This window comes from Cetorhinus maximus, chromosome 3, assembly GCF_964194155.1.
Source record: "Cetorhinus maximus chromosome 3, sCetMax3.hap1.1, whole genome shotgun sequence".
Taxonomy (NCBI): Eukaryota; Metazoa; Chordata; class Chondrichthyes; order Lamniformes; family Cetorhinidae; genus Cetorhinus; species Cetorhinus maximus.
In genome coordinates, this window is record NC_135881.1 from 195,836,678 (window position 1) to 195,849,679 (window position 13,002).

At 49.0% G+C, this 13,002-nt stretch overlaps 1 protein-coding gene across 1 annotated transcript in view; it reads left to right on the forward strand.

Moving 5' to 3' along the window:
- The first annotated feature begins 3,344 nt into the window (after window positions 1-3,344).
- bphl (biphenyl hydrolase like) overlaps window positions 3,345-13,002 on the forward strand; it is a 39,751-nt gene continuing 30,093 nt past the window's right edge. Inside the window, exon 1 of the mRNA XM_078539543.1 lies at window positions 3,345-3,467. Within this exon, the coding sequence (XP_078395669.1) occupies window positions 3,367-3,467 (101 nt within the window). The 5' untranslated portion in view covers window positions 3,345-3,366. The remainder of the gene's footprint in view (window positions 3,468-13,002) is intronic.

Sequence of the window (13,002 nt, forward strand, 5' to 3'; positions counted from 1 at the left end):
CCATGTGGAAAATTGCCCAGGTATGTCCTGTACACAAAAAGCAGGACAAATCCAACCCAGTCAATTACTACCCCATCAGTCTACTCGCCATTATCAGTAAAGTAATGGAAGGGGTCATCAACAGTGCTATCAAGCGGCACTTGCTTAGCAATTACCTGCTCACTGATGCCCAGTTTGGGTTCCGCCAGGGCCACTCAGTTCCTGACTTCATAACAGCCCTTGGTTCAAACATGGACAAAAGATCTGAACACCCGAGGTGAGATGAGAGTGACTACCCTTGACATCAAGGTAGCATTTGACCAAGTGTGGCATCAGGGAGCCCTAGCAAAACTGGAGTCAATGGGAATCGGGGGAAAACTCTCCACCGGTTTGAGTCATAGCTAGCACAAAGGAAGATGGTTGTGGTTGTTGGAGGTCAGTAATCTCATTTCCAGGATATCACTGTAGGAGTTCCTCAGGGTAGTGTCCTAGGCCCAACCATCTTCAGCTGCTTCATCAAACGACTTTCCTTCCATCATAAGGTTAGAAGTGGGGATGTTCACTGATGATTGCACAATGTTCAGCATCATTCACAATTCCTCAGATACTGAAGCAGTCCATGTCCAAATACAGCAAGACCTGGACAATATGCAGGCTTGGGCTGGCAAGTGGCAAGTAACATTCGTGCAACACAAGTGCTAGGCAATGACCATCTCCAACAAGAGAGAAACTAACCATCGCCCCTTGATGTTCCATGGCATTACCATCACTGAATCCCGCACTATCAACATCCTGGGGGTTACCATTGACCAGAAACTGAACTGGACTAGCCATATAAATACTGTGGCTACAAGAGCAGGTCAGAGGCTAGGTATACTGTGATGAGTAACTCACCTCCGGAATCCCCAAAGCTTGACCACCATCTACAACGCACAAGTCAGGATTGTGATGGAATACTCCCCACTTGCTTGGATGAGTGCAGTTTCCACAACACCATCCAGGACAAAGCAGCCCACTTGATTGGCACCACATCCACAAACATTCACTCCCTCCACCAGCAACACACAGTAGCAGCAGTGTATAGCATCTACGAGATGCACTGCAGGAATTCACCAAGGGTCCTTAGACAGCACCTTCCAAACCCACGACTACTACCATCTAGAAGGACAAGGACAGCAGATAGATGGGAACACCACTTCCTGGAAGTTCCCCAAAGCCACTCACTATCCTGACTTGGAAATATATCGCTGTGCCTTCAATGTCGCTGGGTCAAAATCCTGGAACTCCCTCCCTAACGGCACTGTGAGTGTACCTACACCACATGGACTGCAGCTCACCACCACCTTCTCAAGGGCAACTAGGGATGGGCAAGAAATGCTGGCCCAGCCAGCGAAGCCCACATCCCGTGAATGAATAAATAAAAAAATAAAATTGCATAGAATTCAGCTCCAGGTATTGACCACAGAAAAAATCTGGACACCATTACTGGGTGACTTGTTAACGTTCAGTGATGCCAACCTATTTAGAACCTCCTCCCTATTTATTTTTTAATCCTATCCAATACCTTTACTCCAATATTAACATTATCCTCTTCTTTTGCGAAGACAGATGCAATGCACTTATTCGGTACCTCAGTCAATGCCATATGTCTCCCAGGTAATCGGCCGCCCATTCATTTTCCTTTCCAGCTTTTTTGTAGTAACATCAAGTGGGCCCCGAGGGTTGCCAACCTTCCAGGGATTGTCCTGGAGTCTTCAGGAATTAAAGATTAATCATCTAGACACCGCTGTGAGCATCCGAAGAGAAAAACCATACCGATACTTTAAAACTTTTAATAAAACATATTCAAAATTAGCTGATGGTTACAAGAACCTAGGGGGAGAGGGATCTAAGATTTTGGGCAAGAGATAATGAGATGATACTGGGGAAAACTCAGCAGCTCTGACAGCATCTGCGGAGAGAGAAACAGAGTTAACGTTTCGAGTCTGGATGACCTTTCTTCTGAAGGACTCGAAACGTTAACTTTGTTTCTCTCTCCGCAGACGTTGACAAACCTGCTGAGTTTTTCCAGCACATTCTGTTCCTGTAACAGTTAGCGATATTGGACTCAAAACATTAACTTTGTCTCTCTCTCCACAGATGCTGTCAGACCTGCTGAGTTTTTCCAACACCTGCTATTTTTATCTCTGACCTCCCCCCCCCAACTACCCATCTGTGCTATGGTGAGTCAAAGACTTTTTTTCCCCTTGTTGTTAGATCACAATGGCAACAGTTGATGGTGATACTTCTATTTCCATTTACACCTGCTCTGGACACATCTTCTGTTTCTTTACTTGTCCCAAAGCCATGACCTTTAGCCTTTCATCAGCATCCCTTTTACTTAATCTCTCCTGTCTTCCAGCCTATCACAGACCTTCCCTTTCCGTCTTTCCTCCCCTCTCTGCCTTGTCCTCTCACCACTCCCCGTTCCGATAAAAGGTCACAGACCCGAAACGTTAACTCTGTTTCTCTCCCCACGTGTGCTTGCCAGACCCGCTGACTTTTTCCAAGCATTTACTGTTTTTATTTCAGCTTTCCAGCGTCCGCAATATCTTTGCTCTTGTACGGCGAAATAGGCTGTTGGAACTGGGCTGGGTGGCATGGAGATAGAAATAGGCCCTTTGTGGTATCATCTACTCCTTCCAGAATATTACAGTAAAATACACAAGTCAATCCTGCTCACGTTACTTGTGTTCTGGAACCTTCCCCCGTACAGAGCGCCGTTAACAGAGTAAGCTACTGGCATTCATGCTCTGTGATTCACAGCAGTGAATCAGGCTTACCCTTTGAGGTTGGATGTGCTCACAAGACCGCTCGCTACACCCACCCACTTGCATCCTGTCCCACTCAACCCTAAGCGTCCTTTGCAGGCAAACAACCTCTCCCAGCCCATTTCCAACCACCTCTAATGCTAAAAACAAAAAGTGTTGGAAGGGAATGATAAACAGACGTAACTTAGGTCTGAATTTTAATCCATATTGGATTGAAAATGTTAACTCTTTCTCTCTCTCTCTCTGTGTGCAGGTGCTGCTGAGTTTTTCCAGCACTTTCTGTTTTTATTTCAGATCATCCGCAGTATTTCGCTTTTATAATTGGGGGGGTGGGTGGAGAGAGAGAGGAAAAAGGCTGGGGTACTGGGTACTACTTGGGATTGTTCTCTGAAGGAGCCAGCATCGGCGTGACGGGCCGAACGGCTTCCATTTCCAATAAATAAATAAATAAATGCTCTTATTTATGATTTTTCTCCTCGCTGCAGCTTCCGGTGAGTTTCTCATTTCTTCCCCATCCCCATTTCTTGGATGATCCAGGGCAATCCGGGAGGGGTTGGCAAGTCTCTCCGCTGGGGAGATGTCGATGTCGCTGCTGCCGGTGCTGCCGCTGATCGCCCGCAGGTTCCTCTCCGGGCGGCTCCGCTCCACTCGGCTCAGCCCGGGGACTCCCCGTTACTGGTAAATATAAATCGGCAGCGTAACCGCAGAAAAACCCTCGGGTGGGGCGGGGGGGAGTTGGAAAAAGAAAGCGAAACCCTCGCTGGAGGAAAGGTCTTAGCTGGGCTTTTAGCTCAGGTGGATGTATTTGTTTGCTGTTGCTCATTGCAGAGGGAAGGGCTTGGCTCATTCTCTCGGGGGACCAGCCCTGGGTTTCAACGGAAGGATCGTCTCTTTCGCTTTCACTGCAGAAGGCGCTCTCGTTGCCGTTAAATAACCATATATGCGTTAAAAAGCCTTGCCTTGGGCGAATGACCAGAGCAGATCCACATAAACAGGTCCCAGACTCCAGCCTGCTGATGACCAGGAAGTGAATCAGCAACGCTTTTGTTGCATTGCCAGACATCCCAGGATCCATCAGATGTTTTCAGGAAATGATGACCTCCCCCACCCAACTTTTGGAATGTTTGACAAAATTGTGCAAAGTTGTTTTTTTTTATATAAATAGCTCATGCCTTTTAAAAGAATCCTAATTTGGAGGTTCAGCCCTCTGCTGCTACAACAACAGCAACTTTTATTTCTGTAGCACCTTTCAAGTTCACAAACCCCCCCCCCCCCCCCACCCCCACCGTCCCACAGGAGCATTACAAAACAAAGCAGGACGCTCAGGTCAGACAGCCCCGAAAGGCTTGGTCGGGCAGTTAGCCTTCACGGAGTGACGCGGAGGAGGAAACGCGAGGGAGGAGAGTGACGGATGGGGTGCAGGGAGGGAATTCCGGAGCTTGGGGGCCCAGGCAACTGGTAGCATGGCGACCGATGGTGGGGCAATTAAATTCGGGGATGCACGTGGATATCTCGTGGAGGATAAGGGGTTTGTTGGGGGCTGGAGGCGCTGACAGAGATAGGGAGGGGTGAGGCCGCAAAGGGATTTGAAAACAGAGATGAGAATTTTAAAATCAAGACTTTGGGAGCCAATGTGAGTCAGCGAGCACAGATAGGGGGCGATAGGGGAACAGGACTCAGTGCCATTTCAACACTCCACCCTGCTCTCATGCCCACATGTCCGTCCTTGGCTTGCTGCAATGTTCCAGTGAAGCTCAACGCAAACTGGAGGAACAGCACCTCATCTTCCGACTAGGCACTTTACAGCCTTCCGGACTGAATATTGAGTTCAACAATTTTAGATCATGAACTCTCTCCTCCATCCCTTTTTTATCCCTTTTTTCCTAATAATTATTATATTTTTTTAAATATTTTCTTTTCCCACCTATTTCTATTAAATATTTTTACAATTTATTTCCGTATTGTTTTATCTCCACCTGTTATAGCCTATTTCGATCCCCCCCCGCCCCACCCACCCCACCCCCCCCCACCCCCCCACTAGGGCCATCTGTCACTTGCTCATCCTGCTTTCCACCCTTAATGTTATCATTAGCACACCCTTTAGCTGATATCACCACCGTCAACACCCCTTTGACCTTCTGTCTATGACATCTTTGGCAATCTCTGCTTTGCCTCCACCTATCACTGGCCCTCTATCCAGCTCCACCTGTCCCACCCCCCTTAAACAGCTTATATTCCACCACATTTCTATTTCTCTTTAGTTCTGATGCAGAGTCATACAGACTCGAAACATTAACCCTGCCTTCCTCTCCACAGATGCTGTCAGACCTGCTGAGTTTTTCCAGCAATTTTTGTTTTCGTTTTGGATTTCCAGCATCCGGAGTATTTTGCTTTTATCTCAGTGCGAGTTAGGACATGGGCAGCAGAGTCTTAGGTGACCTCAGATTTACAGAGGGTAGAATGTGGGAGAGCAGCCAGGAGTGCTTTGGAATAGTCAAGTCCAAAGGTAGCAAGGGCATAGATAAGGGTTTTAGCAGCAGACAAGCTGATACAGGGACAATGCCAGGCCATATTACGGCAGTCTAGTGATAGGAGGAATGAGTTCAGAAGCAGTCACTATCCAAAGACAATGAATGACTATTGAAAGTTTATAACCCGACGCCCAATGCTCTTTGAGTGCCACCCCCCCTGTTCACATCTTGTAGTCATCTGGGAGTTGAACAGAGATCAAAATCTGGGCAAAGCAGTTGGAGAGGCTCTCCCAGAATATCCTGAATCTGCACCAGCAGAATTTGCCAAGCCCAGAAGAAGACTCACAAGGAGGTCTTGCCCACCCAGATGTCCAAAGGTAAACATGGCTGGCGTGATGTATAACCAGAAATGGAGGAGATGTCAGGAGCAGCAAAAGGTTTTGGGGAGAGTGGCCACTTGCCCATGTTTACTGTTGAAAATCAGCACTGCAAGTGGGACTCTTCCCTCCTTTTTCTGCTGAGAATTGACTCCTACCGCAGACTCCCACAGAATTGGGAGATCCACCCCTCACAGTGTGCATATACGAGGTGGCCCCATCTGCCTTCTCAAGTGAATTTTTTTTTCCTTTATTCTTTCGTGGGATGAGGGTGTCGCTGGCAAGGCCAGCGTTTGTTGCCCACTCCTAATTGCCCTTGAACTGAGTGTCTTGCTAGGCTATTTCAGAGGGCAGTTAAGAGTCAACCACATTGCTGTTGGTCTGGAGTCACATGTGGACCAGACTGGGTAAGGACGGCAGATTTCCTTCCCTAAAGGACATTAATGAAGGAAAGTGAATGTGGAAGATCCCATGGCACCCATTCAAGCGAGACCAAGAGAGTTCTTCCCCCGGTGTCCTGGCCAATAATTACCCCTCTAGCAATGTCACGAAAAAATCTGGCCATTATCTCATTGCTGTTGGTGGTATCTTGCTGTGCACAGATTGGTTGTTGCGTTTCTTACATTCCAACAGTGACTTACACTTCAAAAAGTATTTTGCCGGCTGTAAGTCTCTTTGGGACATCCTGAGGCTGTGAATGATGCTAGATAAATGCAAATTCATTCTTTTCTAATGGAGCAGAAATGACAGGAGGCCCGAGCCCCAAAGTAGTGACAGGGATCGAAACAACAGCGCTTTGGTGGGGGCGGGGGAGCAGCCTGAGAGCTGAGGACGGGACAGGAAAATCCCAGAGGCGTGCTGGGTGGGCAAGGAAAGCTTTTGCGGGGAGGGAAAGCCTGAGAGCCACGATGGGTCAAGGGGGAGAAGAAACCCTGGGTGGCTCAGGAGGGCAGTGTTCCTGCAGAGTGCGGTAGGGCGGGAAGCGGGGTGAGGAGTGTGGGTGAGTGGGGAGAGCGCCAGTGGGGGAAGCAAAGGGCAAAGAGAGTGGAGAGAAGCTGATGGGGAGAGGGGAGTAATCGGGCAACAGTGAAGGAGAAGAGGAAGAATCCATGACCAGCTCAGGGAATGAGCAGGCCAGTGTTTCCTGGACAACAGATAGTTGAATAACAGTTCAGAATTAGGAACGGGAGAGAAGTACTTACTTGAAATGGTGGGGTTGAAGTGGAAGAACGTCACAGGACCATAGGGGTGTTGGAAAGGAAGCATCTTCTTGAATTTAGTGGGGGAATTGGAGACAGAAAGTGAATGTAAAACATGGGAGTGTGACTATTGCGGTAGCTTTAAGGGAAGAGGTGGACTTGGTTCCTTTTTGAAAACCCACACGGCTTCTCTTTTTTATTCTTTTAAGGGACGTGAGCATTTCTGGCAAAGCCAGCATTTGTTGCTCATTCCTAATTGCCCTTGAGAAGGTGTGGTGAGCTGCCTTCTTGAACCGCTGCAGTTATTATTAGGTGCAGATACCCCTGTGCGCTGTTAGGAAGGTAGGTCCAGGATTTTGACCCAGCAACAGTGAAGGAAAGCTGATATAGTTCCACCTCAGGTTGGTGGTGTGGGGCTTGGAGGGGAACTTCCAGGTGGTGACATTTCTTATCCTGCATTTTTTTAGATTAAAAGACCAGTTATTCTGAAGTAAAAACTTGTTTAAAATTAATTCGAATTCACCATTTTTAATGTAAAAATTCGGTAATTTCCAGGGCAGCACGCCCCCAGGATTTCTCAGAATTGCACCACCCTTTGGCATGGTGGCAGCGTTTCGAAAGTTTGTGTACAATCTTAAATTTTCTGACGACTGTCATTGAGATTGTTCAAATCCTTTATTTGACCCTAAGTAATTTGCTTAAAAATGAAAATAAACTGAAAAACTTTCCTGCAGCAGCTCATTCACCTGCTACTGGAATAAAAATGTTAATAAAATATCAAAAAACGCTGAGAAATGGATGAATGTAAAATAACATTTAACACAGAGAAGTGCGCAGTGATAGGACGAGGGGAGGCAATATGAACAATTTTAAAGGGGGTGCAGGAACACGAGACCTGGGGGTGCATTTACGCAAGTCATTGTAAGTGGCAGAACAAGTTGAGAAAACTGTTTTTAAAAAAAGTATATGGGATCCTTAACTTTATTAAAAAGGAATAGAATACAAAAGCAAGGAGATAATGCTAAACCTTTATAAAGCACTTTTATTTTTGCCTGTTTGTGAGATGTGAGCATCACTGGCAAGGAGAGCATTTATTGCCCATCCCTAATTGCCCTTAAGGTTGCGTGAGCTACCTTCTCTGGGGCAATTAGGGATGGGAAATAAACGCTGTCCTTGGCAGTGATGTGCCCACAACCTGTGAACAAATTTTAAAAAGCTAGTTAGATCTCAGAGGGAGGGCGTAGCCCCTACCTCTGGGCCAGAAGCTCCGGGGTTCAAGTCCCACTTCAGGACTTGATGGCCACGGGAGGTGCCTTCGTAATGCGGCCAAACAGGTTGATTATCAGCCTGTAAATCCTTTCAATACACCTGGTAGCAGGCGGTAAGAGTGGGAGAGTTTCCTGGTCAGCCATACTGCGGAAGGCAATGGCAAACCAACTGCAGTACTTTGCCAAGCATAATGGTGGACCAATCCAATGGAAGTCCATGGCCACCAACGGCTTCTTAGGGAATGGTACCTGAAGGAGGAATTAGACCTCAGCTGGCATACTGGTAGGATTTTCGCCCCGATTAGAGGCCAGAACAGAGATGGGTGAGTGCATGATTTTGTGCCACCGGCCGGGTGGGCCATTTTACTGGCAGAACAGCTATCTGCCCGCAAGCAGCGTGGAGCTTATAAGGCAAATTTAAAAAGCCAATTTAAGGCCATGGACCAGAGGCTGACTGGAATTTTCCCCTTGACCTGTGGGCCCATCATGGCGTGGGAACAGGGCAGCTGCCTGAAGGCGGTCTCTCAGCGGCAGAGGGGAGGGGAGGGCAGGGCCTGCACTTCAAGCAAACTTTAAGGCCTGTCCCCACCTCCTCCAACCTACCTGGCCACAGGTGCGGCCATAGGCCGCCCTTGCGGAAGGACTCTCCCCTGCGCGATGGTGGCCCCGGCACCTGTGGCCATTTTTTCACTGGAAAGTCTTTATAAGTACTGAGCGGGTGCCTCAAGATGGAGGCGCCCTCTCTCGGTCCTTTACCTGCAATGGCAGGCTGCAGCTCCTTTGGCACTGGAGGGCCTCTTATTGGCCTTTCAGATTTGAGAGCCCACCCGCTGTCCTTAATGGGATGGCCACTAATTAGCCAATTCAGACACATTTGAGATAGGGTGACTGCTCCCAACACAGTGCGGGGTCAGGACCCCGTTTGACCCTACCATTGGGTCCTGGCCTGAAACACACAATCCTCCCCACTGTGTTCAGTTTTGGGAACGAGGATGTCAAGGCCTTAGCAGGGTAGGCTGCAGAAGTAACTTACTAGGTACCAGGAATGAGGGACTTCAGTTACGGGGAGAGACTGGAGAAGCTGGTTTGTTCTCCTTAAAGCAGAGAAGATTAAAAGGAAATTTGATAGACATGTCCAAAATCATGAATGGTTTTGATAGATTAAATAAGGAGGAACGGTTTCCTGTGGCAGAAAGGTCAATAGCTGTGGGACAGAGATTTAAGTAACGGTGGCCACTGCTGCTTCTGCAGCCAGTCCCAAAGCAGAAATGCTGATGGAGGCCAGACTTTCAGTTAAGTTCTGGGCCTCACCCAGGCCCCAGCGAGGGGGATGGTTGCTGGGATTCACAGGGTTGTCGGGGGGGAGGGGGGGTTGGTGAGAGGGGAAACGCAGGGGTGGCTTGCACTGGCACAGGGTGCCTAAACAAAGGCAACCACATCCACACTACCCTCACCCACCCCCCCCCTCCCCCAACCTGGCCTGGCCAGGCCACTAGGCCCCTGGTTTTACTGGGCAGCCTAGACACATGACATGGGCCTTCCCGACCTCAGGTAAAATACCAGTGAGGCAGGCAAACATCATCGCTGCCATGGTGCTCAATTTTACACAACTTCCCCCTGTGGGAGGCTGTCAAATTCAGCCCCAGTGAGTCAGTATTTACATTGTTTTAAAATGATTATACCATGTAGTGCAGAATGTATTGCTGTGCAGTTGAGATGGAGTGGTATTTATATGTGACCTGTCATGTTAGAAACGCAGGAGAATGAAGTATAACCTTACTTCAGTTAGAGATCATGTGCCATTGGTGAGAGAGGTTTGCAGAACTGAAGATTTAGGTCAGTAGCGATCTAAAAATTTGAAGGATGACCTACACTCACTTGAAGCAGGATGTTTAAAGACAGATTTCCTGTGGTGTTCCCCGTGGTAAGTCATTGAGATACTGTTTTTTTATTCGGCTGTCACATGGTGTGAAACAGAATGAGCAGTGTCAACAATTTATAGAGAATAACAAAATCAAATGTAACTTTTATCATGTGATGTTCTGGAGTTTTTGCTTGTGCTTTGGCAATCAGTCGTTACTCATTAGTATCTTTCGAATTACCTTGTGCTTTGTCTATTTTCTCCTCTTCAGTTCTGATTGACTGCCCCCTCACTAAATCAACAAAGTATGATGCCAGGTTTGCAATGTTAGAGGAGGACAAACAAAAAGAACATTCCAGATGCATTACTTTTAATAATTTACTAATTTATCTCGGGTGGTTTTGCACACTTCCTCTAAAACCAACCCCCTGCCCCCACCCCCTAACCCCACCCTAGCCCTGATCTCTCATCACCCTCTCGTTTCTCTCCAATTCCCCCCTCAGACCCTTTCTGAGCTCATCGTGTCAATGAGACTCACCTCCAGCTCCCTCAACCCCTAATCCCACTAAACTGCCGACTCTGCAACTTCTCTTCCTGGGCAGAATTTTTCGCTATGGAGACTAGGGGCGCGGTGGGGGGTGTGAAAAGCTGCCCGTTTCCTTCCGGCCAGTGTAGCAGTGTAGCGGGGTTTCTGCGCCAGGTCATTATATATGCATGAACGCGAAGCACGTGGCATCCCGTGTGGAGTGGGCTTGGATCTGTCCACCCCCGCCACCACCTCAACGGATCACCTTTCCAGGCGCCATTTTAAACCGCACCCGCGATTCACGCCATTCACCGTCTGCCAACCTGGGACTGGTCATCGCCAGCGATGGCCCCGAAAGGTAAGAAGTCTACTGCTCCCCAAAGTTCAGCGACAGTGTGGCGGGGGGGTACTCCTGAATGCCAGGGAGGCACACCAGGAGATCCTTTACCTCCGTGATGCAGGAGGAGGTCCACCAACCTCACCATGTCAGCTCAGGAGCAGATCGCCAGTGCGGTCAGCGCCAGTGCTCCTCTGAGGAGGGCCGCCCATCCAGTGCAGGAAGAGGATGAATGGTCTCAGAATGATCTAAGCTCAGGCCCCTCACCATCTATGAAGAATGGGTGGCAGAGCTGGCCAGCGAGGACTGGGACCGAGCCTGCACTGAGGGTGAGACTGGTGTCTCTCAAGCCAGTGAGGATCTATCACCAGCTCATTGGTCAACCGACGAAACTGAGTGTTTTTCAATGTTGATGATTATGCAGCCATTCACTCATTATCACCTCTTCTTTGTACAGGCACTAGCAGGAATAGGAAGAGACCCACCGGCAGCCAGCCCATCAGCCCCAGCCCCCACACCACCTCTGATGAGAACCCTGACAACACACTACATGTAGTCACAGCGTTCAACCGCACTCTCCGCCAGTGCAGAGACACACAGCTCACTGGAACATGGTTGTAGACCATGCTTGGGTCACAATATGGTGAGCACAGCACAGATTCGAGTCTGCAGCAGGCGGAGGCACGGACATCCAAGGTCACTACTACTCGGGCGACTGCTGGTGGCCAGGCTCCTGTAAAGTCTGAGTCAGATGATGAGCCTCTGGACTTGGCTCTCACACAGATATTGGAGCTGCAAAGACAAACACAGGAACATCAGGCAGGGTTGCCAGTGCCGTCACCAGATTGCAATGGACGATGGAGGAGCCGACCACGTTCAACCTGATGTCGCTGCATCAACATGCCAGTGCACCGAGGTCAACACTGGTAGGATGGCAACAGCCATGGAGACCTTGGTCCAGAACATTGTGCCTGATATGCATCAAGACCTGCACTCCACCACTCTAGGCACTGGAGGGATCCATCAGTGGCTAGGCGAGAGGGGGATGGGGTGTCGACCTCACTCCAGGTGCCCCTTCTCTTCAAGGAGTCAGGGAGGGGCCCTTGGGCACCCATAGAGAGGAGGGCCATCAGCTGTACACCCCAGGACCAGCCACTCGGGTGACTCCGAATATCCAGCTGCTCTCAATCCCCTCTGCCTGTGACCCCATCAACTGCAGCTCCACAGAGGGTGCACCTGCCCCACAGCAGGAGACTTAAAGCAGGCCAGGGACCTCCAGGCTCCGGGCCTCCAGAGGACACCTGCTAAGGTCAACGAAGACAACAGGGCATAGCAGTCCGCAGGCTGCCTCCACCTGTGCTGCGGATATTGGGGAAGCACCAAGACATAGCAATAGGGTAAAGAGAAATTAACAAATACTAAGAGCACAAAGGTAGCACGGGTATCCACAATCTGTAAAGAATTTGCACAAGTGTAAATAGATTTTCACTCATTCTGCTTCTCACATTGTGTATGCCTCTTCTATCTGATGAAACACTCGGTGGTCAGTGAAGTGTCACAGATACCACCCCCCCTCCCCCCTCCTGCCAGATGCCCCAAGGCAGATGATAAGGATGCCTTACTCCACGCAGTGGTGTTTCGAACCATCCCATTACAGTGCCTGACCATTCCCTGTGCAGCAACAACATAAGTGAAGCCTCTGCCTCTAAAAACTTGGTGGTTGGGCAAGGCATGTCTGAGACCTGCTTCAGAGGTTCATATACCATTGCCTCATGAGTTTAGAAGCTGGAGCTGCTTTATTCTCTTGGTGCTTCTGTTTTGAAGTGTGCTCAGTGTGGACCTTAGAGGGTTGAATGGCGATGCGCATGGAGTTGGCACGTCTTTCATTGGCCTCCACGTACTTTCCATCAGCCTTGAGTGAGCTTCACATATGAACCCAAACTTGAACCTCTTATGTGTCCCTGTCTCCCTGCAGTGTTATCTCATGTCCGCGTGTACACCTGAACATCACCCCAACACTAGTCCCCAACCTTCCCACCTCCATGATTTAGAGCTATGAGCCTCACTGACACAGGTTGAGCCTGGCGATTACTGCTAGACGGTTAAAACTGTGCGACACAGGAGTTGTGTTCAGAGCCTCCAGGTGCCTGACTTGGACATCGGAGGATGCATCG